The sequence below is a fragment of the Halichoerus grypus genome, chromosome 3 (genome assembly GCF_964656455.1).
Source record: "Halichoerus grypus chromosome 3, mHalGry1.hap1.1, whole genome shotgun sequence".
Classification (NCBI taxonomy): Eukaryota; Metazoa; Chordata; class Mammalia; order Carnivora; family Phocidae; genus Halichoerus; species Halichoerus grypus.
In genome coordinates this window covers 43,393,446-43,420,414 of record NC_135714.1, presented here as the reverse complement: position 1 = coordinate 43,420,414, position 26,969 = coordinate 43,393,446, and the positions used below count along the sequence as shown (strand labels likewise).

Sequence of the window (26,969 nt, the reverse complement as noted above, 5' to 3'; positions counted from 1 at the left end):
CTTTAGAAGATGCCTGGCTCCTGTTTTTTAACATCAACTTTAGAAACTGGTCTATAAATAGTAATACTACTTTGGTAAATTATTGTTACAAACTCACTTATAAAATGCACAAGGTAAAACAAGCTCTGGTCATACCACTTTTATTTACACTGTATCTATGTTACATGGTTTATTCAATATAGAAAAAATATGAATACACTCATAGTATTCTCTCTTAATTTAGTAATTCCACATTGTCAAATATTGACTGTTTTTATATTGGGTTTCTTACCCAATTTAAAAAAAAAAAAAAAAAGGAGGGAGAATGGACCTGGCAAACAATTCTCGTCATGTTGTAACAGTAATACATTATTCTTTAAAAAAAAAAAAAAAAAAAATTTTTTTTTTTTTTTTTTAAAGACTTGTGATTACACTGCTTTCTGGCTTAATATTTTAAAAGCTAAAAATTCATTCCTCCCCCAAGAAAAATTTTAAGGCAAATCCAGGAGAAAATATATCTTCCTCATTAAAGAGGTCAGTGCTGAAAGAAAATCAAGGCTAGACCCCACTGTACAGTGGTTCTATGTATATACCCTCTCCCACCAAAAAAACCCCACAAATACTAAAAGAAAAAAAGTGATCATATTAACGTAATTGTGCTGGAGAAAAGAAAAATCCACACTTGGATATCAGGTTTCTTTTAAAAATCCATGTTGCAAAAGAATCAATGATTATTTCTTTTGGACATAATACTTTCATTAAGTGGGTCAAACTCACAAATCAATGCTACAAAATACAGTCTTTTCGGTCACTTTTAGTTATAATGTACACTATGTATATATAAACACAAGAGTTACCTATCTTAACGAAATACAAACGAGCAAACGGCTTGTTAAAAACCAGAATCGGGACTTATGAACAGTGCAGAAAATGCAAACGCCAAAAATACGATGCCTCCTATGATTGTCACTGTAAGAGAAGAGAAAAAAAGTGAAATAAGGCAAACTTCCTCTATGAGGGAGCGAAGAGGTTGCCCATTATTCTTCCAATCTGGTGAACTAACCTTGAAAAGAAATTAGAAACACTCAAACCCCTCTTCCACAGCAAAGAATACTTAATACACTTGACTGTACAGTAATAATCCATTGCTTCTCCAGCGCTGTTTCAAGAAATGACAGAATTATATTAAAATTGAGACAGTGCTGACAAGCAACAATAGAACTATAACTCCTCTTAAAACCCAGTTATTAAAAAGAATGTTCAACAGCCTCTGACAAGAGACTTTTTTATTCCATTTTTAGGCCCTCCCAGCTACACAGGAAATTTTCAGTGGAATCCATAAACGGTCTCCACCTACAGATCCCCATCTTACAAAACGCACTTTTAAGGCCAGAAATTTTATTTCCAACGTGATGATTTTTTTTACTTAAATACATTGATAAAAAGCAACTATAAATCCAGCAAGGCTTTTAGATGAATTTGTATTTTACTAACATCTATGCATGTGAAAAACAGTCCATGTTTGCAATAGCAGCGGCAATGAACTAGACCTCTGAGAGATCATTGCAGAGACCGAGTGTACTCCAGAAGTAAAAACTTAGAACGAACGCCCCTTTCTCTAATCTCTTAGTAATTCTCGAAGTTGAAACAAATGGTATTTTCTTTGTCATTTAAAAAATAAAAGGGGTGCCTGGATGGCTCTGTCAGTTAAGCATCTGATTCTTGAACTCAGCTCACCTCTTGATCTCAGGGTGAGTTCAAGCCCTGACTTGGGCTCCATGCTGGGTGTGGAGCCTACTTAAAAAGAAATAATAATGAAATTTTAAAAAAAGAAAAATAAAAAACCAAAGACTTACCAGTTCTGACAGAGATTTTTTGTGCGATCATTCTTCCTCCAATCACTGCCAATCCGGTGCATAAGCAGTGGCCCACTGTCCCACCCACTGCTACACCATACGGGTCCTGGAAGCAAGCATAGCTAACGTTAATTTAAAAGCAGTTGAAACAGTTACCTGAGAACTGTTAGTCACTGAAAATGGAGATCAACAACAACAAAGCTTTAAAACGGTTCTAAAAATTCAAGTGTATAATTTATGAAAAGTTAATAGCTGCTTGAAGGAATATGCTCGTTGTATCTAGGAACAGAGCTAAAAGTAGCAGAAACATTTCTGAGATCAAAATAACCCTCATACAGCCTTTCAGCAGTTGTCACGCTTCAGTCACAGGTGATATTTAGCTCTCAAGTGACAAGTGCTTTTGAGACTCCACCTAGACATCTCTTCCCTCGGGTAGTGCCTGCTATTCTGGGGAAACGAGGCAAGTCTTGACTCTACAGATCCTGCCTGCCTTCTTCTCCACTGTGTCCTTGGTGCTTTAACTCAGCGCCAGGAACACAGTATTCATTCGGTAAATGCTTGCTACCAGCACAAAGTGGAGGTGCCCGGATTGGGAAGACCAGTGAAAGTTTTCCAGAAAAGAAAGCCCTGAAGAACGGGCAGGAAGACTGGACTTTGTTTTGTGGAGGAGAGAACATACTAGAAGGCAACAGGCCACCAGTAAGAGACAACTACAGAATATGTTAACATAGAACATAAAACGTAACATGGTAGAGGTCAGCTCATAAAGGACCCTATCTATAAGCTTAGAATTTAGACTTTAAGACACTGGCTGGTTTTTAGCTGGAGAGTCACAGAACAGGTTTATGCTTTAAAAGTCTAGTACAGAGAAGGAACTGGAAGGGAACAAAATTAAAGGCAAGGTGGTCAATGGGAGAAGCTATTGCCTGGACTGGGGTGGGAGACTGGAAGCAGAGAAAAGCAGGTAGATTTGGGCAATTAAGGAGACATAATTGATATACCTTAGTGACAAGTTCAAGTATTAGGTGTTAAGGAAGAGAAAAATCAGGCATGACAGCCGTATTTCTCACCCATAATTCTCTGGATGAATTATAATACTACCATGACTTAAAAAGTTAGTGGAAGGAGTGAAGAAAGGGTTTATGGGTGCTGACAGGAGTTGAAAGTGGACAGGTTCAGGAGTCAGTTGAGTTCAGTGGTGAGTAAACTGTGGGACTGAAGAGAATGACCCTGAGAGAAAATGCAGATGGAGGAAAGCAACACCGAAGGGATGAGAGAGGCAGAGGAGCCCCCGAGAAGGTGGCGGAGGTGGCCAGGCGAGGAGCCCCCCGAGATGAGCGCCGTGGGGCCAGTTGGCGGTGGCGGCGGGGAACTCACAGCCCCACGTCAGCAGTTCAGTGAGGGCAGAAACTAGGGCCAGCGGGTGTAGAGAGCAAAAAAAATGGACCAACTCCCATTCCCCATCAGAGCCAAGGCCCTTGAGTCGGGGGAGGGGAGGCAGAGGGTGGCCTCTGGAAGAGAAGTGGGATTGAGGGAAGGGGGGAAATCTCTTAGATGTGGAAAACTCATGCATGTGAAAATGCTCACAAAACCACCCTGGGAGAAAGGCAAAGATGTAAGCGACCGAGTGGGGACACGGAGGGGCGGGGATCAGGAATGCAGCAGGGACAGCACTGCCGTTGGGGGAGGGGGGGGGCAAGGAGGAGAGGCGGACCCTGCTGCCCTGTGAAGGGGTGGGGTGGGCAGGAGCGGCGGGGTGGGACCGCGCCGCTCAGACTCTGCGAGTTCTCACTTCCAAGCTGGCATCCTGGGAGATGGGGCCATTCTACTGCAAAGTGACGCTTCAAAAATCACTGGATCAAGTACAATTAAATAGTTCCTTTAAGACAGAAGTTTTCAGTCTTTGTTATTTGCAAAATTTATTTGACCCTGGAACCTCATCCCCCACTTTTTTTTTTTTTGCTTAGTACGTAATTAACATCTTCTAAGGACATGGTGTTGAAAGCAGAAATAAACTTCAGACTAAAATAAACTGAACTGCATTCCAGCATGGTTTATATAAAAAATTACCAAAAAAAGTCAGGAACATTAAGGGAACAAAAACAGACCACCCCTATTTCTGCCCCTGAAGAGCTCACTACCATCCCCACGGTGCTGGGGGGGTGGGGGTGGGGGACCTACGCACATTCTCTGCTTCATCCACACAACCACCCCATGAAGTAGCTAAATGCCCCATCTTCAGACGAAACGGTGCAGTAATCTGGTCACACAGCAGAAGACTCGGGCCTGGTCAGCACACGCCACACTGCCAGAATGCGGCGGCACCGAGGGAGCGCACGGGGACAGCGGACCCGGACCTTTCCCAAGTCCCTCTGTGCCACACAGATGATGCTATGAAGGAAAATGCAGCCATTTCTACCGTCATAACAGCTCACTCTGGCGGAACCACCCCCACCATCACCACCAAAAGGTCGCTTACTTTCAAGTCCCAATCCTGGCAATCTGAAAGCCAATAAAGAAGGCTAGAAATCAAGAAAAATATAAGGCACAGCCATTACGGTGACATTTTCCAAGAAAGTTTTAAAATGCAGGATTCGACAGGTCCCCGGTAGCTGGGGCGCCTGGGTGGCTCAGTCGTTAAGCGTCTGCCTTCGGCTCGGGTCGTGGTCCCAGGGTCCTGGGATCGAGCCCCGCATCAGGCTCCCTGCTCCGCGGGAAGCCTGCTTCTCCCTCTCCCACTCCCCCTGCTGTGTTCCCTCTCTCGCTGTGTCTCTCTCTGTCAAATAAAATAAATAAAATCTTTAAAAATAAATAAAAAAATAAAATGCAGGATTCGAGTGAAAAACGGAGTTCTACTTTTCTTTTTTTTAATACAGCATTTTTTATGTTTCTCTGATGAAACCGCCCGTCCTGGCCTTCAGCTCTTGTTTGAAACTGGGGCCTACGTTAAGGAACTTGTCTCCTTAGGAGCTAAGGACACATTCAACTCAAGCTTGTTCTCTAAATCCTACCACTGGATAAAAACAGTGCAATTGAACAGATTTAAAAAAGACACGGTATCAGCTAAGATCAAGGAGAGCCTGAGAAGTTGCTGCAGCACTGCTTTCCACAGCCGCCGCCTCAGTAAGTCGTAGTAAGCCCGGGTGAACGGTAAGACCCCTCAGGTGAAACTAATGCCTCCCGAAAGGAAGATGAAGATTTTAAAAACAAACCCCCCAAGCTATCTTTTAAATTAAGTGGCATTTGGCAACGACAAGATATAGAAGAAAATGCTAGAAGGCAGAGAGCCTCAGCTTCTAGTCCTTGCCCCTGCTACCAACTAGCTTATCTTTGGACAAGTCGCCCAGTGTCTGCGCCTCAGGTTCTGTATCTTTAGAGCAAAGGTGCAGACAAAGTGAGCAGAAATCTCTTCTAGCTTAACACCATTCTAGGCCTCAGTATTCAGGGTCTAAGAGCAGCGAAACTGTATATCAGAAGCAAGTCAACTGTAACTGCACTACCCAGAGATAAGCACTGTGAACGTTTCAATTTCCTGAAGTCTTATGTTTGCCGAGAAGCGACTATTCCCACAGCACACAAATTTGTAAATAAATGAACTAATTTCTCCATACTGGACAGTTAGGCTGTTGTTAATTTTCCACTGAATGTTATTTTGTAAAGTAACCCCCTGCAACACTAAAGTTCTAAGGAAAGACAAAACCAAGTCAAGACAACTGCCACGGTATCAGTTCGGCAAAACTGAAGGGAAGAGGAGTCAACAAGAGAAATCTAAAGACGCCAAGTCAGCTGGGACACAGAATGCCATCTGACTATAGGAGCTGGAGATGGGCCATTTTAAAGAGAATCAGGATCATTAGTCTAAAATAATCCGGCATGTGAAGCAGTCCCTTGGCCCAGACGGACTGTCCTCTGGAGTCCTCCGGAGCAAAGTAACATTGTTATGCTTAGTTTCACCATTAATACAGAAGCCGCTGTTTCTCAAGTATCACTCACCTCTCTAGCTGCCAAAACAATTGTAGTTAGTTGTGAGCGATCACCCCATTCTGCTAAGAATGTTAATGTAAGAGCCTGAACAAAGATGGGTGAAATAAAATGCAGCCATCTTTTCTGAGGTATCGTCGTGCTTGCACCCGTTTCAACATCTCCTGGTCCATTTAAGAGTTTGGTTCTTTGAAACTAAATTTTTAAAAAAAGGGAGAGAGAGAGAGACATTAATCCCAAGAAGCAAATTAAAATAGTATCAAAATTACTTAACCTTTCTTTGAGAAAGTGTTTAAATTTTATGGAATATGCTGAAACTAAAATTATGTGACCCCAAACTTTTCTTTTGAACCACTCTCACACAACAAACACTATATTCTCAATTCTTCCATTCCTCCCCAACAAAATCAATCTTTACTGCTCCCTTACTATCCTAAATGCTGTGGCAAGAAACGTAAAATACAAAGTACAGTTCCTGCTTTGCGGGAACTTATAATCACCGAGGAGCCCGATCACATGAGGTTAGCATTCAGCCCAGCGTCCTTGCCTACCACATTCCCACTCACCCAGAGTCTGATCACAGCTCTACGAATGCAAACCAGGCACAACAAGCTATTCTTGTGTGGCCCACACATCTCACACGGATACGGATGGCCACCGAAGAACCTGTGCATAGTGTTGATTCTTAGCTGAGTGCTTTTTTGGTCCAGATATTTAATACTGCCATGACTTACTTCTTCATCTTTTTTCTTTAATTCCGCTTGCACTTCTTCCAGTTCCTCTTGACCTTCATCTGGACTCATCTTTAAGCCTTCTCGAAGCATTCTAATGCCAAAAATGGCAAATAATGCAGTTGAAACATAGTATGTATACACCCTGGGGATGACTGTGGTGGCGTAGCCAAACAAAACTGGAAGGAAATGCAACAGCACGCCCAGTTAGTTAGCAGGCACCGCAACTAACCCACAGAACAGTTAACTTTGGGAATCCTAATTTAACACTGTTCTGGGGCGCCTGGGTGGCTCGGTCGGTTGAGCGGCCGGCTCTTAAATTCCGCTCAGGTCATGATCTCGGGGTCCTGGGATCAAGTCCTGTGTCTGGCTCCGTGCTCAGCACAGAGTCTGCTTCAGATTCTCTGTCTCCCTCTCCCCCCGCTCCTCCCCCACTCACACGCACTCGCTCGCTCTGTCAAATAAATCTTAAAAAAAAAACACATTGTTCTAAAGGAAAAATGGTTCACATAAGAAGCCGATCTAATACATATTAAACCTTAAATAATTCCACTTCTTTCCCTCCGCCAATTTAGACCCTGAGATCAAGCCAGGGGCCTAACATCATGAGATCAGTGGTGCAGCTGAAGACAGCATGTGTTCCCCGGGGAGAGAACGAACTCCTCTGTGGACACAGCCAGGGGCTGGCTCGCCACACGTCCCGTGGGGCACAGTACTTTAGGGAGGAACTTAACGATGACGCCCTCTAAGGATCCTGACATCTTATACCACTTTCATATGTAAGTGATATTTCTTCATCACAGATCTTTAAATTACAAACTTCTATAGTGAAGAATCATGACAAGATTCTCCATGAGAGGTAGGATTCAAACTCTGCTCCTTTTTAACCACTTCAAGTAAGTATATCTTAGTATATGTGCTGCCGAAGCGAGCACCAAGTAAGTATATCTTATAAAAGAAACTAATTCCTACATATATTAAAATAACATTTACAATAGACTCAGATTTATTCAGTACCATTCTTTCCTATTGTTAAAAAAAGAGGACAACTGTATTAAGTTAAACAAAAAACTATATTTGGAACCCTATCAAGGACCCAAATCCTAACTCTGAAACACAATTATACCAGTATTATCAGTTCAGTATTTAAAACTTCAAACTATGGAAAGGCCAGAGGACGTTCCATATACATAATAAATGCAATTACTCCACTTCACATGCTCTTTCTATGAGTACAACACTTAAAATCTGCCTGATCAAATGTATAACCATATCTGCCTGAACATCAAATGTGTAACCATATCAAATGTATTCCCAGTTCGCTACATTATAAAACTGAAGATTTTAAAATCATGTTTAGAAAGACATCAAATCTGTTTATGTGTACATGTTTTAATTATATGTATGAATATGTATATCTGCATGTATGTGTATGCACACACACGATATGTAGATTTTCTGCTCTATCCACTGAAAAGGCCACGAAGCAAAGACATCTCTGTAACGAGCCCACTTTACATGCAGATCTTGGTTTCTGACAGCATTCTCCCGAAAAGGCTCCTCAGGGAAACAGCTAACTCCAGGGCTCGGCAGACAGGGCACAAGATGCACCTGCCCTATACTGTTAGACTGGAAAGTTAGCAAGAGCATAAAGAATGATGGCAGCATGACACAAGGACTAGGAGCCAGCTTGCAGGGGCTCCCACCAGCCAAATCTGGGACAATTTAAGCAATACAGTTAAGTAATTAAAACCTACTGAAAAAATGAATTCCCCAATTTATACTGACAGCACATAGACAAGCCCATGGGATGGGAAGGAGCTCTTTGTTAGCGCAGTGTGCTGGGGCCCACAGCAAATGGGGACGGGGCCCCAGAACCAGCCAACCATCGCTCTGCAGGCATCAGGGGAGCGCTGAGATCCTGTGAGAGTCATCCACTCCGAGCGGGCACAGAGTAGCTGTACTGTCTTAGAGCGTCTCCGTAAAGACTGCGTAGTATTTGCAGAGAAAAAGACCATACACAAGAGAAATCTTGACATCAGTGAGGGACAGATGGACATCATGTTCTTCCAGACGTGACCCTCTCAGAGGGACAAACACCACCAAGGCCATAATCTGGTCAAGAAGGCACGGACTTAATCTAATCACGAGAAAACAGCAAACCGACACAAGATGAGGAGCAATCCCTTAAAGGCTGTATTCTTAAAAAAAAAAAAAAAATGTTAACACTGTAAAATACGAGAAAAAGCTGTGGAAGTATTTCAGATTAAAAGACTAAAAAGAACCAAATCTAATACCTGACCTAGGCTTGCTCCTCTACAGGAGGGGATGCTGCTAGAGAGCATGTCAGGTCGCCTGACACAAAATAAGGACAGCAAAGCACGTATCACTCTGTCCATGTATATATATATATGAGTTATGTGTATTTATACATACTTTATGTATCTACAGATAGAGCACGTATACGTCACATCTACACACCTATAAATCATGTATGTACACACACATGCATAATTTTGTTTAGATAGGGACAGGTCACAAACGCTAAAGCAAATAAGGTAAAATGTTAACAGGGAATCTAGATAAAAAGGTATATAGGTGTTCTTTGTACTGTTTTATTTTTGCAACTTTGTGAATTTAAAATATTTTCCAGAAAAGTTTTAAATTTTAAAATGGAATGTAGCAAGCCTCTTTAATCCTAAACTCAGTTTTCCTTCTATCTTCAGATAATCTAAAAAACAAACCAACCAACCAACCTTGATACTTACGGACACTTACACTGCCATCTTTTCTGCCTGACCTCTCCAGAGAGAGCAAAAAACTACCTGGCATTATAACTTTTCTTCCTCTGGTTACTGTCCCTCTATTTCCTCTTTCTTTGGAAACTTTCCCTCAGACACTCAAGCACTTTTGCTCTGGGAAGAGTGAGCCATTACTTCTCTTTAAGCAAGGACTTTGCAACAAGTCAGAACAAGTTATGTCCTGGTCCTTCTACGTCTTGGCAATGTAGAAGTTGCAAGAAAAATCACCTGGAGTGAAGATAGAGATTTGGGACCCACTGAATTTCAGGTAATTAAACTGAGAACACTCAGCACAGGGACATCAGTGTGAAGGGGGGAAAATGAGCCAAGAATAAAACTGTGGGGAATATGAATATTCAATGGCACAAAATTTTTTTCCCAGAGAGAACTATAAACACAGGGCGTCACAGAAGCCAAGAGAATAAAAAGGTGGGAATGCCCAGGAATGTGGTGTGAGGGGGCTCACGGAAATGAAAACTGAACTCTAATCAGGAAAGCTGAATACTGAAGCCTTTCCACAGGTGTCAGAGCAGAAATCAGATTACAAGTGGATAAGGCGGAAAATGAGAGAAAGGCAATAAGGAGGAAGAGCGGCAGTAATAAAACTCTGAAGCACACAGGATGATCACCCCTGCTGTGGGACGGCACAGAAAGGCTAGGTGAACCCACCACCCGCAGCGAAGGGAGGGGCCTGCCTAACATACTGAGCCCTCCACTCGCGTCTGAAAGGGGTAAGACTTCCAAGTGTACAATCTCCAAACTGGGGCTGTGGTACTCCCAGGGATATATAAAGACTTCACAAGGGGACACGGATGAATACTTTATAAAGGAATTTCCCGAAGTTCCACTTGTCTTTCCTAAAACTCATCTTCCTGAAATGTGCTTGTGGTTAGGAGTCAGTCAGGCTCCCTCCTTCGCTTGCCTTTTGTCCCCTTTACAAGGATGCCTTTTACCCAGCTTTCTCTGGTGCATTTCCCCACAGTATGGAAAAATATATATCCTCGGGCAGCAAAGAGGGGGTCTAAAATCCTGGGGTCCTCGATCAAGGCATCATAAAGCAGACACGGGGCTTTGGGGCTTCCCTGTCTTATGCAAGCTGCTGGTAAGGTCATGATATCAGAAATAATGGCATTATGTTTGTTGGAACCGATGCTCATGGCATTAGAAATAGGGTGTTTGGGCCTTGGCAGGAATGACAATTTTCACCGAGAAATCGTGCCTCTTTCATTCCCCAACCGGTGTAAATGAAGGCGGTTTTCCCTAAGGCAGAGTCTTGTTACAAAAAGCAAAGAAAGCCTCAGAAGGCAACACTAAAGCCCGTGGGGTCTTCTCTCGCCCTGGTGGCACTCTCAAAGCTGGCTCCCTCGCCTAATCCAGCCCCCCGGCATCCATTTTAGAAGGATTCTAAAGCAGATGGTTGTCATTATAGCACGTTCATTTCAATTCAAAAACCAAGTCAAATGATTTCGGACAGAAAGCAAGCCTGGCGTGGATGATTTCCTATGGACCTACTAGAACTGCTGTGGCGGTTAGGTCAGGTGGTAGACAGTGTCCACAAACCAAACAAGCCAAAGCTGCAGCTCCAAGGCACTGGCAAAAACGTATTCAAAATATGTGATGTGGTACAGTTTTTAAACAAAATCCCTTATTGGCAAAAGTACACTGAAACGAACAATATTTCTCAATCATTTTTAAATACAGCCAGTTAAACAAGGTACTTCTAAGTAAAAGACTAACATGTACAAGAACAGTCATTTGATAAATTTCAGAGAAACTCTTTTTGGTATACTTGATGGTTTCTAATCCTCTGCTTTCAACAAAACTGACAGCAGTATTTCAAATCTTATTTAGCGGTATTAATTTGTCAGCTGGTAAAGCATTAAAAAATATTTTTGATGACAGACTAGTATATAATTTTTAGCCTAAAACTCAGGAGTCCAATGAACTGAGTATGATGATAAAAGAATTCCTTACTATCTACTTATTTATGTGAATAAAATTTCTCCGCCTTTACCTCTCTATTAAAAAAAAATAAAGATTAGAGTTGAGGCTAAACCTTACTTCCTTCGCTCAATAAAAATATTGGTCACGGACATATAAACTAATTTTAAAAGAACAGTTCTGGGGCAGCCTGGGTGGCTCAGCCGGTTAAGCATCTGACTCTGGATCTCAGCTCAGGTCGTGGTCTCAGGTGGAGGTCAAACCCCCCACACTGGGCTCCACACTGGGCATGGAGCCTACTTAAAAACAAATAAACACTTCTATCATTTCATTAAGAGATGCATATCCAAACTTTGAAAAAATGGTTTAGGTAGTGTGATATATTAGCTAAATATAAGTAATATAAATGTATTTAGCTTGTGATACATTTTGCTTTTAATCAACTGTGTACTATTAATAACTATAACTTAAATCTGTAAAAAATATTACATTTGGAGACTTAACAAAGGAAACCGTCAGTCTCTTTTAAAATTCAATTTATGGGGGCGCCTGGGTGACTCAGTCAGTTAAGCCTCTGACTCTTGATTTCTGCTCAGGTCGTGATCTCAGGGTTGTGAGACAGAGCCCCATGTCGGGCTCCACACTCGGCGGGGAGTCTGCTTGAGATTCTCTCTCCCCTCTCCCTCTCCCTCTCCTTCCCCCTGCATGTGCACACACTCTCTCTAAAATAACTAAATCAATCTTTAAAAAAAATTTCAGTTTATATGCATATTTGTGCTGCAGATAAATGACAGTGTTGAACGAGCTAAATCTGAACGAGCGAAATCCATGAAAGATTTTGAAGCAGATAGTTATAATCATTAGGGTAAAATTCTAGGAGGAAAGTAAGAATTAAAGGGGAAAAAACAATGTCAATGTCCAAATGTTAAGAGTTTGTTCAGGTATTTTTAAAGGAATGAAGGTGACAGTGGGTTATCAAACTGCTAATGGTATTTAGATCCCATGTGACTTATTTTAAAAGAATACCTTAACAGTTTTATTTTACACAATATAGCAGAAATTAGACCTTTGCAACTCCTTAAACTTATGGTGACAACTTTTCGACAACTTCCATGTGAGCGGGGGTACAGAGTTTCTCCAAGTGGTCCTGGATACCCAAGGAAAAGGCGCGCAGACCCCTGCTGGAGCCCGTTCCCCACAGCAGCGGTGGGCGGGGCGGCCAGCAGGGCAGCGGGCGGTAGGTGGGCCTGGGCCGGGGACTCAGCCGACCCCCAACTGATCGCGTGGAAGAGGTGGGGGAACCCCTGGCACCGGGTTCTGAGGGGGGAACGGGCAGAAAGGCCAGTTTTCCAGTTACCCGCAAAGCCAGAAGTTTCAAAAATAAAATCCTCCAGTATTATTCAAACTCATTCTAAACACATGATTTCACCAACAACCCGCTCCACTTTTCCTATTTCCTATATCAAAATTTGCTTTTGAAGAAAAAATTATGTTATTATGAAATATGAATGATGCTAAAACTAACTTCTAAAATGTGAAAAGTAGTCCGATTATTTTAATCAGTAAACTATTCATTTATAATAGGTTTAAAACGACGTAAACTCTAACAGGCGTCCAAGCAGCCAAAACCAGAACCTGCTCCGTACTTGAAGAACCAGCTTGCGTGAGAGGTGGGAGAGGCGCAGAGGGCTGAAGGACCGAGCACCTGAAACATTTAACACAGACCGCAACCCGACGAGGGAAGTAGGCATTATCGTCTGTCTCCAGTGCACAGATGGGGACACTGAGGCTGGCAGGTTAAGGAACTAATCAGTAGGCCACTCCACGACGGTCAGGTTCCCACCCACGTCTGACTTTCAGGGGAAAGCTCAGTTTTCCACCCAGCTAGGCGGCTTGGGGTGGCTTCTGAACCAGAGACTCAGCTATGCCTCATTATTTAGTGTTAAGTTTACTTTCTCATGGTCTAATTCTAAAACTGAAACCTATGCAATAGTAACACAAACTGGGAATCTAAGAACATTTCATCCCTTTATTATAATGGGTAAGAACATCTTAATCAAACACAACAAACTGAAAGTGACTCTTCAGTTACTTGATTACCAAATGTCCTTCAAAAGTTACTGCTTTCCACCACGTCCCTGAAGTGTCCTTCAATCGATAATCCTCTGTTGTGACTTGAGTCCTATTTCTAAGAGATCAGATGAGAAGCTTATCTGGACTGAAAAGAAAAAAAGGCAAGGGTATACACAGCCAAACCAAGGATAAAAAACTAGTGAATCAATGACGAGTATGGATCTTGGCTGTGAATCGCTGAAATTTTCATTTTTTTGAAAGTACAGCATGGTTTTTAGTCATGTATGTACCTGACACTATTTTTCTGTTTATTAAATTCTGGAACTCGGTCAAACTAAGTGCATCTGACCAGCTAGCTAAATGAGTCAACGACTCAATGCCCCACACCATGCTTTCTCCTTAATTCAGTAAAGTCACGAGGAGGACAAAGCACACTCACCTGATAAGCACGTCATCAGGCCCAGGGCGAGCATAGCCCCCGCCAGGACCGTCAGCCGGTTATAGCGCATCGCCATGATGGCCGCTATAAAAAATGTCTTATCGCCCAGTTCAGATACAATGATAACTGATATGGCAGCGACAAATGCATGGATAAATCCCAAATTCGTTTGGGTAGCTGGATCTTCTTTATTGCTATGAACCGGGGCAGCTGGTGTAAATCCTTTCTGAAATTAAAAAAACATATATATTATGTATCAGCTATTTTTGAAAAAAAATCATTACTTAAAATTCTTTTATTTTTGAATATGAATTAAAGTTTTTCTGTCATGGTCATTGACTCACTGTCTAAGGACTTTGAAAGCCATTTGTAATGACCAAGACCTCTAATTTATGGATGCTACAATGCAGATCCAAGTATAATTCTACAAAATAATTTTTTTAAAAAAGAACAGAGACCAGCTATAGCCACATAGTAAAACTACCTTATTTTCTAAGATTTGTGATTTGAGATTTAGTTCTTAGCTACGTCTCGAATTCTTACTTGTACCTTGAGTGGAAGAGCCAGATATGTTTACCAAACATTCAAGTAACAGAAAGCCAAGAGAAGTTCCTTTAAGATTTTATAGGACAAAATAGGATCCAGAAAGTTCTCAAAAGGCTAGAGCAAGAAATGGCTCTAGCTGAGATTTAATATAGCTGGATATAAAAAGATATAAAGAATTTATACAACACCAAAAAAACCCCAATAATCTGATTAAAAATGGACAGAGGACCTGAACAGATATTTTTCCAAAGACATCCAGATGGCCAACAGCCACATGGTATCATGCTCCACATCTCTCCTCATCAGGGAAATGCAAATCAAAACCATAATGAGTTTACACCTTAAACCTGTCAGAATGGCTAGAATCAAAAAGATAAGAAACAACAGGTGTTGGTGAGGATGTGGAGAAAAGGAACCCTCGTGCACCTGGTGGGAATGCAAACCGATGCAACCACTGGAAAACAGTACAGGGGCTCCTCAAAAACTTAAAAATAGAGCTACCCTATGACCCAGTACAGGGCATTTACCCAAAGAAAACAAAAACACTAATTTGAAAAGATCTATGCACTCCAATGTTTATTGCAGCATTATTTACAATAGCCAAAGAGGGAAGCAAACTAAAGTGTCCATCAACAGAAGGATGAATAAAGATGTGATATTCTCTCTCTCTCTCTCTCTCTCTCTCACACACACACACACACACACACACACACACACACACAGGAATATTACTCAGGCAAAAAAAATGAGATCCTGGGGCGCCTGGGCGGCTCAATCAGTTGAGCGTCTGCCTTCGGCTCAGGTCATGATCCCGGGGTCCTGGGATCAAGCCCCACTTTGGGCTCCCTGCTCAGCGGGGGATCCTGCTTCTCCCTCTGCCTCTGCCCTCCCCCCCGCTTTTGTGCTCTCTCTCTCAAATAAATACATGAAATCTTTAAAACATAATGAGATCTTGCCACGTGCAATAACATGGATGGACCTAGAGGGTATTATGCTAAGTGAAATCAGAGAAAGACAATTACATATGGTTTCACATATACGTGGAATCTAAAAAACAAAGCAAATGCATAAACAAACAAGCAAAACGCAGGAACAGACTCATAATTACAGAGAACTGATGGTTGCCAGCGGGAGGAAGGGCAAAATGGGGGGAGGGGAGTGCGGATACAGGCTTGCGGTTATGGAGTGAGTACATCATGGGAATGAAAGGGACAGCAACGGTGCCGTGGTGGCCTTGTACGGTGACAGACAGTAGCCACACTTGTGAGGTAGCGAACACACAGAGCTGTCCCATCACCATGCTGTACACCCAAAACTCACGTAACACTGTGTGTCACACTTCAATAAAAAAAATTAAAACTGTTAAAAAATATATACATATATAGATGGATATATGGATGGTCCTATGCTCAAGTCTAAAAATATCCTAGGCGGTGTCATGTGGCCTAATAAAAAAGACAAACTGAAGTCTTGGTTGGCATTAAGGTCATTTTAAGCTGAAAATGTGACCACGCTCAAACAAGTAAAACAGTACTTTAAGTACGTTTAACAGTTAGTGACAAGTCCGTTATTCTGTGCTGCTCAGCTCTTCCCCAAAGTTCTGTACGGCTCCGGGGCACCACCATGGAGAAGGCCCTCCCCCTGAAGATCATCCCAGGCAGAAGAGGCTCTAAGACCAGGGACTGGCAGGCTGCCGCGAGGCCACGACCAGCCTGTGTCAGCTAAGAATGCTTTTACATTTTTAAGGGGTTGCAAAAAATAAAAAGAGGGACAGAAGGGGGAGGGATGGAAGAAGGAAGTGAAAACTATGCAACAGAGACCTTAAAAACCTAAAATATTACCTGGCCCATTAAAAAAAAAAGTTTGCCGGGGCGCCTGGGGGGCTCAGTTGGTTGAGTGACTGCCTTCGGCTCAGGTCATGATCCCGGAGTCCCTGGATCGAGCCCCGCATCAGGCTCCCTGCTCAGCGAGGAGCCTGCTTCTCCCCGTAACCCTCCCCCCCCATGTACTCTCTCTCTTTCTCTCTCTCTCTCATTCTCGCTCTCTCAAATAAATAAATCAATCTTTAAAAAAAAAAAAAGTTTGCCAACTCAGGCTCTACAACAATCAAATAAGGGACTAGGAAGGACCGTGTGCCTATGTTCCCATGACTGCGAAAGTTTGTCTGTGGGTCTGTATCTACGCTATGCGACCCTAAGAGGCAGAACTATAAAGTCACAGATGGTAGTAAACGTGTAGGTGGCAGACTTCAGCGTACCCCAGAGAAAAGATTTCTCCCCCAAGAGAGCCACGTGCAGCCGAACTGGACCGCTAGAGAAGGCAGTAAGCTTCTTCCTCCACGCCAGCGTTCCAGAGAAGAGAACCTCCCCTTACGGGACAGGCGCTGTGTCGGAGGTCTGAACCTGGGCCATTTTGTCTCTCGGGGGTCTTTACGCAACGTCCAGAGACACTGGTTGTCACAACTGAAGGTGAACTACCAGCACGTGGCAGGCGGAAGCCACAGGGGCTGCTATGGACGGGACACCATGCACAGGACGTTCCCCCAGCCCCCACAGCAAAGAATCACCAGATCCAACACATCACTAGTTCCCAGGCTGGGAAACTGGGGGCTACACAAATCGCTTCTAAATGTCTCCTCCAAACCTAACGGCCCACCTTCAATTAACTTTTAAAGCCTGTGAATCTCTAGAAACCTAAGAGAGAAAAAAAGAGAAAGAAACCCCCAAAACACATCTGATATTTGACAGGGTAAAAACAGAAGTACTCTGATTTACAAAGGTCCTAGTCAGAGATATCAGAGATAAGAATAAAATCTGAAATTCTTAGTGTGCATGTCATTCCTCAACTCACGACATAAACTTGAGTCCTAATTCCACAGTAAAGATCAGCAAGATTTAAGCATTTATCAGATGAGACCTTTGAGCTAAAAACTGGGGAAAATTTAACATTTTAGAAAATAGTTGGTATTAGGACTAAATCAAAAGGACAGCCTTGGAAGCCAGCTCTTGATTAAGCAAGTACCATTTTAAGAAATTCTTGCTTTCTTGGGCGCCTGGGTGGCTCAGTTGGTTAAGTGTCTGCCTTCGGCTCAGGTCATGATCCCAGGGTCCTGGGATCGAGCCCGGAGTCGGGCTCCCTGCTCATCGGGGAGTCTGCTTCTCCCTTTGCCCCACCCCCCTCTCGTGCTTGCTCTCTCTCTCTCAAATCTTAAAAAAAAAAAAATTCTTGCTTTCTCTCCATGACCATTTTAGTTCCCTCTATGCTGATGTTCCTTTAAAGATGAGCTTTCTTTCTCTTCAAATACCCTATGATCATTAAGCATCATAAAAAAAATAAGCATTTCAACTTGGCTCTCATTAATGCAACCATTTTCCTCTCAGTATACCTTTTGTATGAAGGAATTTCACTGTAAAGTATTTAGGATCTGAAATCCAAGAAAATGTTTAGGAATAAATATACACCATTTATTATCAATTCGCTCCAAGCTCAAAAACAGAAAATGTTTACTTTTAAAAACACAACAGGGGGGGCACCTGGGTGGCTCAGTCGTTAAGCGTCTGCCTTCAGCTCAGGTCATGATCCCAGAGCCCTGGGATCAAGCCCCACATCGGGCTCCCTGCTCAGCGGGGAGCCTGCTTCTTCCTCTCTCACTCCCCCTGCTTGTGTTCCTGCTCTCGCAATCTCTATCAAATAAATAAATAAAATCTTTAAAAAAAAAAAAAAAAACACAACAGGGATCAAAATTGCATATTTTTTTAAAAAGATTTTATTTCACGGGGAGAGACACAGCGAGAGAGGGAACACAAGCAGGGGGAGTGGGAGAGGGAGAAGCAGGCTTCCCGCTGGGCAGGGAGCCTGATGTGGGGCTCGGTCCCAGACCCTGGGATCACGACCTGAGCTGAAGGCAGACGCTTAACAACTGAGCCACCCAGGCGCCCCCAAAACTGCATATTCTTGTGGCTTTATAATTCTCAGCCATAAAGCCCTGGCCACATTTCTCAACCTGTCTCTCTGTGAAATGAGGACAAAATAAAACCTGCCTTACGAGGACAACAAAACAAAAAACTACATATTCTTAAAAACTTGCTATACACAGAACACAAGAAAATCAACTTGCAGCTTTTATTGTATATTAGGCTGGTCTTGGATATCCAAAAAGATAGTGTTAAACCACCAACCACTGTGATAAGAATTTAAAACCAAAGCATCAGAGTATTACGGAGATCGATTTTTAAAACTTAAGAGTGCTAATAGCAGGGTCAGAAAATGATCACTGGTCGTCAAAGGCCTAAGTGCTTACTGCGTGCAAGCAGTGCACCTTTCTCTAAACACCTTCAGGATGACCTGCTCTGGTAGCAGACTGCCGGCGGCCACAGCCACGGCATTACCACTTACTGTACGACCTCGGCCCGGAAGTTTACCTCCCCGGGACTCAAGCGGCAGGGTCGCTGTGAAGATTAAATGAGCTACCACACAGAGAGCTGTTCAGGTGTTGCCGAGCACACAGTGAGCACTCAGTTACAAAGAGTCACCACAATGCGCCACAACACGACCAGTTTCATCTTTGTAAAACGAAGTGAGTTCGTCACGTGACCTCACTGTCTAACAATGAGCCCCAGACTCCACATTGAAGGATGAGCCTGCACAGCAGCACCGTCCAGCAGAAAATAATGCAAGCCACATAACTGATATTTTCTGGTAGCCACATTTTAAAAAGTAAAAACAGATAAAATTATTTTTAATAATATTTTACTTAACCCAATATAGCCAAAATACTACTCTGGGAACATGGCATTCCTTTTTTCCACCCGGGCGTCCATCTACTCACCACACCCAGCTCAAGCACATCTCCATTGAGCCGAGCCACATTTCAAGTGCAGAAGAACGGCCACTCGGCTCAGGGCTACAGTCTGGGCAGTACGACAGAAGAACCTGTTAAGCTTTTGGTAACCACCAGCCTTCAATCGTGCAGTCCTACTGCCCCTCCTGCCTCCTTTTTGTGGTTCGCCTTGATTCCTCAAGATGCAACTTACACAGAACCTCGTAAGGAAGGCCTAGCCCAACGACTCCCACCCCTAAGGATCCTGCAAGCCTCAAGAGAAAGTGAATGCATACCGTGGGCATGGCAGGTACAGGACTGAAACAAAGTTTAAGACAGGAACACTAGGGGAGTTCATCCTTTTGTATTAGAAGCATGTATAAATGAAATGCCATCTGTAATAACAAAAGATAAAATAACTATATGTCCATCAACAGGGAACTGGTTAAATAAATGGTTGCTCCGTGTATCAGAATATTATATTCTAAAATATAAGAAAAGTAAAAATTAGAATGTTTTATTTATACCAATAAAGAAAAATCAGTAAGATATTTTTAAGTTAGAAAAAAGCACCTATTATGTATATAGTCATTGTATGTATGTGTGTGGAGGGGTGTGGGAGGGAGGGAGGTATATAGTACAGTTGTTAATGCATGCCAAATCCCGGCAAACAGTTAACAGTGGGTGTTTACAGGAAAGAAACCAGGATGACTAGAACAGAAGTCAGCAAACTTTTTCTTAAAGGGCCAAATGTTTAACCTCATGGGCCACAAAGTCTCTGTGATAACTACCCAACTCAGATGCTGTAGCTTGAGAACAGCCATAGATAATACTTTAATGGATGGGCATGGCTCTGTTCCAATAAAAAACTTTATTTACAAAAACAAGGAGCCAGTGGTAAAATGCAGTTTGCTGACCCCTGGAACTAGAATACAAGAGAAGGAGGAGACATACTGTTTCACTCTACGTTCTCTGTACTTCTGGGTGGTTTTTTTTTTCATACACATGATTACAGACACCTGTTGTGCACCACTTCAAAAATCTCTTGACCCAATCTCTTGCTCTACTTATGGAGAACCAATTCCTTGAAAGCTATTCATTGGTTTCAGGCAGGTCCAACCAGAAAGTAAGGGCTCTGCATTCCTTCACTACCCGGAAGTATGGAGGAGTTAACACCTGTGGGGCAACCTTTGACCAACAGGGGAAGTCAGCTCCGAAATTCATTTCATAAGCCTCCCTGAAGCCTTAGCAGGATTCGGTAGCAGCCACTCACAGAGGGGACTAACTTCAAAATGCACTGGGGTACATGCCCTTCCCTCATTCCCAGGACTGACAATTGCAAAGAATACAGGCATGTTCTGAGAACAGGGAGCAAACCCATCAGATGAATGGCTGGGGTAAGATGAGAAAGATAAATTGAGGCCGGACTGAAAATCCTGTGTGTTCTGATCAGCAAGAATCCCTCAGAAGTTCCTGAGTAGAAGCCACAAGTATGATTAAGGCACTGTGGCTACCAGACCAGGGCAGAATGTAGAGAAGGCTGGCGGCCGCTGGGCCAATGAGGAGGCCCGCTGCATAAGACCACTGGTGAAGGTAATTCAGAGAAGGGAAAATTGTGCACACGACAGAAAGGGAAAATATAAAAAGAGCTTTAAAAAGCAGGGTGGGGGGATGCATCAAAGATGATGGTAAGGTTTTTCTGCCAGGTTTACTGGGAGGAATATTTATATTCCCACAAAACATGTGGGCAAGTGGAAAAAAAATAAGGTTTGGTTTCAGATACGTTCGCTGTGAGGCAGTAAGAAGCACTTCAAAGGAAGGTTTCCAAGAGGCTCCCAGAACTGGGACGCCTGAGCTGAGGCCAGCAGTCTCAAGGTATGTGTCTGGCTGCTGGCAGCCTACACTGATCAGCTAGAGCTTTGCAAGTAGATGAGATTTCCAAGGGAAAGGGAGATTAGATTAAGTTGAAAAAATGAGCCTTAGAGAAGGTCTTCACCTAGGGAAAGGGGTGAAGGGGGTAAAAAGAACAATAGCAACAACACAACTGTCTTAGATATTCAGAGAGCCAGGCAGGAGATGGTCAAGTTAGGGGCAGGCACCCTTCGCTAAGCCACTAACTAGATGCCAAGTATTTTCATATACACGGTTTAACCCGCTACTCAAAAACCTGAGAATTGTTATCTTGACTTAAGAGGAGAGAATGAAACTTACTAAGACTCAAGGTTATCCAGCCAAGATGGGGTAGGGCTCTTCAAGAGGAGGTGAACAGTGTGAAATGAGCTGAAAAAGACCCCAGGAAGTAGTAAGTAGATAGGTTTTAGGTATCATTCAAAACCAGAATTTCAATGAAAAGACAGGGACTGAAGCCAAATAAGGGAAGACTAAAGTGAAGCGAAAGAACAGTTAATTCCCTAAGTCCCAGTTAGAAATCTGGTCTAGGGACTCCTGAGTGGCTCAGTTGGTTAAGCGTCTGCCTTTGGCTCAGGTCACGATCCGGGACCGAGTCCTGCATTGGGCTCCTTGCTCAGCAGTGAGATTGCTTCTCCCTCTGCCTGCCATGCTCGGTCTCTCTCTCTCTCGGACAAATAAATAAAATTTAAAAAAAAAAAGAAGAAGAAAGAAATCTGGTCCATAAAACTGAAGAACAGAAATGAATACAGTCAAGTAGTTAAATTATTGGTCTTTTTCCCCCCTTTCCCAAAAAGGAGAAGCCTGGGGGCAGGTGTCATAGACAGAAAGGGGCCAACTGAAAGGACAGAATAAAGACTGTGAGGAGGGCAAGCAGCGGAGGTCAGAAGAGAACAGGCACGGATGGCTGGTCTCGCCCCCCGCCGTGGAGAAAGGCAGCACGTGTGGACGCTACGGGCGGGGCGCAGGCAGGGGCTGTCACTCTGGTACCCCACCACCCAGTTACAGTGTTCTACCAGTCATCAAACACCAGTGTCTGCCTTCATACAAATGCCACCATTTCAGTATTTGAATTTGGGCGTCAGATGCAAATTATTTACATCTTGGGATGTAAAAAAAAAAAAATTGCTGAATAAAACTCATCTTCACTCAAAATTAGTTCCAAACTGAAAGTTCCCTCGTTTAGAAAGTATTCCTTTGTGCTCTCATGATCTTCGGGAGAAGGATGAAAATGCCAACAAGGCAAACAATAACTCCTACTTGAGTCCCAGAGCTCAGATGCACACACGGCAGCAGTGACCTGAATGAAAGCGGCGTGGGAACCCCGGCCACGCGGCCACACAGCCACGCGGTCACACGGCCGCACGTGCCGAGCCAGGGAAGATGCAGATGCTCCTGTGAGCAAGGGCTACTACCAGCTACCTGGAAAAGGCCTGGTCTCCCTGCAAGGAAACAACAATAAGGCCGCTCAACACAAGTCATCACACAAGAGGTGAAATTTGGAGATAAAGGAGCCTAGAGGAAAATGCTTACAACTGGCTTAGAACGGTCTCCTCACCATGACTTTACTGTATCAAGTTAGAAAAGCCTTTCCCACAAAGTGGGAAATATGCACAAAAATATACGTGCAACTTAAATAAGACATTTTAAAAGATCGTAAGGGCGCCTGGGTGGCCCAGTTACTTAAGCGTCGGACTCTTGATTTCGGCTCAGGTGATCTCAGGGTCCTGAGATGCAACCGTGTGTCCTGTGTCGGGCTCCAGGTTCAGCAGCGAGTCTGCTTGAAATGCTCTCTCTCCCTCTCCCTCTGCCTGTTCCCCTGCTCATGCATGCTCGCTCTCTAAATAAAATGTTCTTTAAAAATAAATAAAAAATAAGAGATTGTATTTAAAGATAAAATTGTATTTATTATAAATTTTCACTAGCATGTCTTTTTATCTGTGAATGGTTAGGTTTGTTGTTTTTTATTGTTACTTGTTAATTCATATTAGAATACTATATATTTAACAATTAGATGTTTATAAATACATTTTATTTTAATGAGTTAAACTTTATTTTTATAAATGTTACTGTTTTATAATGTATTTATAAATTGAGATTTGAAATGTATTAAATGTATTTAGCTTCAGTGATTTTTTTAATTGCTTTGATGGTAGAATACCAACAAACTCAGTAACGTAACGATCACTTCATTCTGACACAGCAATCATAAGTAAGACGAGTCATCTGACAGCCTCTATCTTTGCTATAAAGAGGCTGGAACTGGAAGGTTGGGCGGGATGGAACAGGAGTGCAACCTCATGAAAATGGAAAAAAGTTTAAAATTTCTCAAAGAAGGCCTTCTCACAGTTCAAAGATAATAAATAAAAGAAATGCCAAGAAACAGTAAAGCAGAAATACAATAACAAGAATTGGTACTGGGTGAGGTAATAGGCTTTTGTGGCTTTATCAACCTTGCTATGCAACCAGAGCAGTTCTTTGGACTTCCAGAATACGCAGCAAATTATAAACTGCCTTTATTAAATCTGTCTGATCTCCCTCAACTAAATGGACTTAATGCTTCTTGTACTACATGCTCTGTCCAGGGAAGGAATAAGAAAAAAACTGAGTAAGTCACTAGAAGCATAAACTGCATAAATGAAAGGATCCAAGTGGTCAACAACTACTCTTTCCAAGGGTTTGTAAACTGGGGTTTATTTGTAACTGTAAGTAGAGAGTGAACCCCCCACCTTTTTTACCTGATTACAGAAAAAAAAATACCCAATATAGAAAGTCCTGTCAGAAGTTCAGTTACCTTGCTTCAAAGTACGCTGAGATATAACATTTTTATAATACATCTTACACATGAATGTCTACCAGTGAAGGAGAGATTCTTCCCTCTCCATTTTCAGAAGTCCACTCTCACACAGTGGCATGAAAAAAGTAAATTTAAATATCCTATCCTTTTAAAATCTACTGGATGTAGCTGCAAAGCAAATCGGTTGAAACTTCAAGATATCCAGCAACATTCAGCCCTTGCTTATACGGTTATCAAATTGAACCCTGACGATAGCTTACTTCTAACAACGGGACAAAAAAAGCAAATGATACTTATATTACATAGTTTAGAAAACATGAAAGAAAAATCTCTTCCAACATGCTGTAGCACCATAAAGAAAAAACCTGAGCCTTATCAAAACATTAGATGAAAATATAATTAAAACAAGATAATTAGATTCTACTACAATATACAACAATTTAGAATAAATTCCTATCTTGGGATTCCCTGGGTGGCTCAGTCGGTTAAGTGTCTGCCTTCAGCTCAGGTCATGATCCCAGGGTCCTGGGATGGAGTCCCGAATCCGGCTCCTTGCTCAGCAGGAAGCCTGCTTCTCCCTCTACCTACTGCTCCCCCTGCCTGTGCTCTCTGACAAATAAATAAATAAAATCTTAAAAAAAAAAAGAATAAATTCCTATCTTAAAAGAACCACCAAGAATACAGCTGACCCTTAAACAATGTGGGGTTAGGGGTGCTGAGCCCCCCCCCGGCACAGTGGGAAATCTGCATATAACTTTGGGCTCCCCCAAAACTCAACTACTAATAGCCTACTGTTGACAGGAAGGCTTATCAATGACATACACTGATACTGATTAATACATATTTTATATGTGTATTATATACTGTGTTCTTATAATAAAGTAAGCTAGAGAAAAGAAAATGTTAAAATCGTAAGGAAAATACATTTACAGTACTGTATTGAAAAAAAAATCCACATATAAGTGAACCCATGCACTTCAAACCCGTTGTTCAAGGGTCAACTGTATATCAAAATATTAAAGACAAAAATCATATTATATTGTGCCTGGCCCTTCCCTTCCCATCTCCAGTTTTAAAGACAAGGATCCTTAAGTCCACTTGAATATAGTCACTGCACACTGCTGCCTTTATTTTACAAGGCGAGATTTTTCCTAGCTGCCTAAAAGGGTATTATTAATAGCCACACCTACCACTATTTATATCTCAAAAAATCACTATATGACTAAAACTCTGATGGAAGGCCTGCAACATTACATTCAAAATCTCTCACAAAGTTACTTAACCAAAAGTAGTTTCGTTTGAAAATAATGAGTTAATGACAGATAATGAGTTTAAATGACAGAAGGCTAAAGGATAAACACTAAGAATACATTTCATGATTCAGCATTTTAGTTCAATTTCAGAAGTGGAAATGGCTAGCAGGGTCAGCTGAGCTCAGGAGTGACAGGCAAGAGGGAAATCACTTTTAACCAGGAAGATTTAGGGAAGTCTTCAAAGAGTAGGTATCTGCTGGTTCTTGAAAGGTGGGTACGGGTCTGACCAGCCGGCTCCAAGCTCACTGAAGCCTTTTTAGGGAGGCTGCCTGCTGGGGAGACTAGCCACAGAGTACATGGCACATCTCCGGTTTGAGTGGTTTGAGTATTGCGTATGAGCAAGGGAGTGGTGTCTAAAAAGCCAGGAGGCTGACTGGGGCCAAATCAGGAAGAAATCTCAACATCCGGCAGAAGAGGATGGACTGAAGTCAGTATGCAGGGGCAACTCACTGAGGATTTCTGAGCAGTAAAAGAGAATTCAATTTCAAAAGATTAGTTGGGTGGTGACTGGCCAAATGAAGCCTGGGTGGGAGTGGAGACCTAGGAGAGGCTGAGCGCCAAAACTCTCCCGCTAGAAGAGATCCCAGAGGCCTCAATTCAGGAGTCCTAACTGGAAATGAGGAGAAAGTTTCCCTGGTCCAGGGAAGGCATTTAAAAATGCCGCCGAGGCTCTGCATACAAGTGACTACGTGATTCTATTAACATAAATTACGACGTTAATAAGACCAAAGGAACAGGCTCTGGTATGCTTATGAATTTAGTGTTGGCATCCCACACCGCTGCAGCACTCTGTACTGTCAAAGATTGATTATTCCTCTGCGTTCCTGAGGGTTACTTCCTGCAAGCCAGAGCACGTTTTTAAAAAGTGAGCGTCACGTTTCATAATCCATATACATTTGGCAAAACACACGGGTCGTGCAAAGCTGAATTGGGGTAAGCAGTTTGGGACGAGCGGTTTCAACAATGAAATGTCCGATGCTGTTATCCTCAGGGAATACGAAAAGCCTCGCACTATCCTGTGTTAAAAACTTTCTACCCGGGATAAGTATCTGGAAGCCCATTCCTCGGCAGCATCCCGGTGCTCTCGGACCGGAGGTTTCCAGCGGACGCCGCGCTGGGCGCTCCCTTCCCCTCCCCCATAAGGAGCCGGGCGAGGCCGGGCCCGACCCGGGAAGAAGCGCCCTCCACGGTCTCCACCCCCAAGGAGCCGGGGCGGGCTCCCCTCCCCCTCGCCGGCCGCCGGGGCCGAGCGCCGCGCTCCCGGCAGCCGCGAGCCTGGTACCCAGCGCACCGGCTCCGCAGCCGGCCCGGCCCGTCCTGCTCACCTCGGCACGGGCTGCCTCGGGGCCCTGCACGGCCGCGGGCTGCGGCTGCAGCTGCTGGGCAGACGCCGGCGGTTCCTTGTTCCGGTGGCTAAGGTCTTCGTCGGGGACAGCGCCTACGCCGGTGGGGCCCAACAGCAGCGCGAGCAGCAGGAGCAGAAGCAGCCGGGGCGCCGATGCGCGGCCACTCCCCCGGGCCGCCGCCGCCGCCATCCCGCCGGCCGAGACGGCCACGCACGGGCGCCGCAGGAGGAAGTGCGGGCGATGGGAAGCCTCGACCCCGAGCCGCCCCCGCCTTGCGTCCCTCTCGCCTCGCCGCCGCTTAGTGAGAAATCAGCACCATGCGGGAAGTGGCAAGGGCGGGCGAGAGGCTTAGCGAAGGCCGGCGTCCGCAGCGGCCGGCTCGGTCCTCCCCTTCTCCCGCTGCGGCCACAGGACTCAGCCAACTGTCTCGCTGCGGCCC

At 43.5% G+C, this 26,969-nt stretch overlaps 1 protein-coding gene and 1 long non-coding RNA gene across 2 annotated transcripts; one reads left to right on the top strand and one right to left on the bottom strand.

The window, feature by feature from the left end:
* Positions 1-124: 124 nt before the first annotated feature.
* On the bottom strand, positions 125-26,969 carry TMEM165 (transmembrane protein 165). The gene is made up of 6 exons (XM_036120788.2): positions 26,510-26,969; positions 13,802-14,027; positions 6,551-6,726; positions 5,829-6,011; positions 1,836-1,941; positions 125-948 (listed from the first exon to the last, which is right to left on the bottom strand). The coding sequence occupies exons 1-6, from the start codon at positions 26,717-26,719 to the stop codon at positions 872-874; spliced, it is 978 nt and encodes a 325-aa protein (XP_035976681.1). The 5' UTR covers positions 26,720-26,969; the 3' UTR covers positions 125-871.
* On the top strand, positions 8,941-13,696 carry LOC144381346 (uncharacterized). Its single transcript, XR_013446353.1, has 2 exons — positions 8,941-9,616; positions 12,874-13,696. It is a non-coding gene; the product is annotated as an uncharacterized LOC144381346 (long non-coding RNA).

Bases quoted from the DNA above. Each gene is read 5' to 3' on its own strand.
- TMEM165 (XM_036120788.2), bottom strand. From the start codon at position 26,719: ATGGCGGCGGCGGCGGCCCGGGGGAGTGGCCGCGCATCGGCGCCCCGG. The intron at 14,028-26,509 runs GTGAGCAGGACG...TTTTAATTTCAG, and splicing joins CCGAGGCAGCCCGTGCCGAG to AAAGGATTTACACCAGCTGC. The intron at 949-1,835 runs GTAAGTCTTTGG...CTTCTCTTACAG, and splicing joins AAAAATCTCTGTCAGAACTG to TGACAATCATAGGAGGCATC.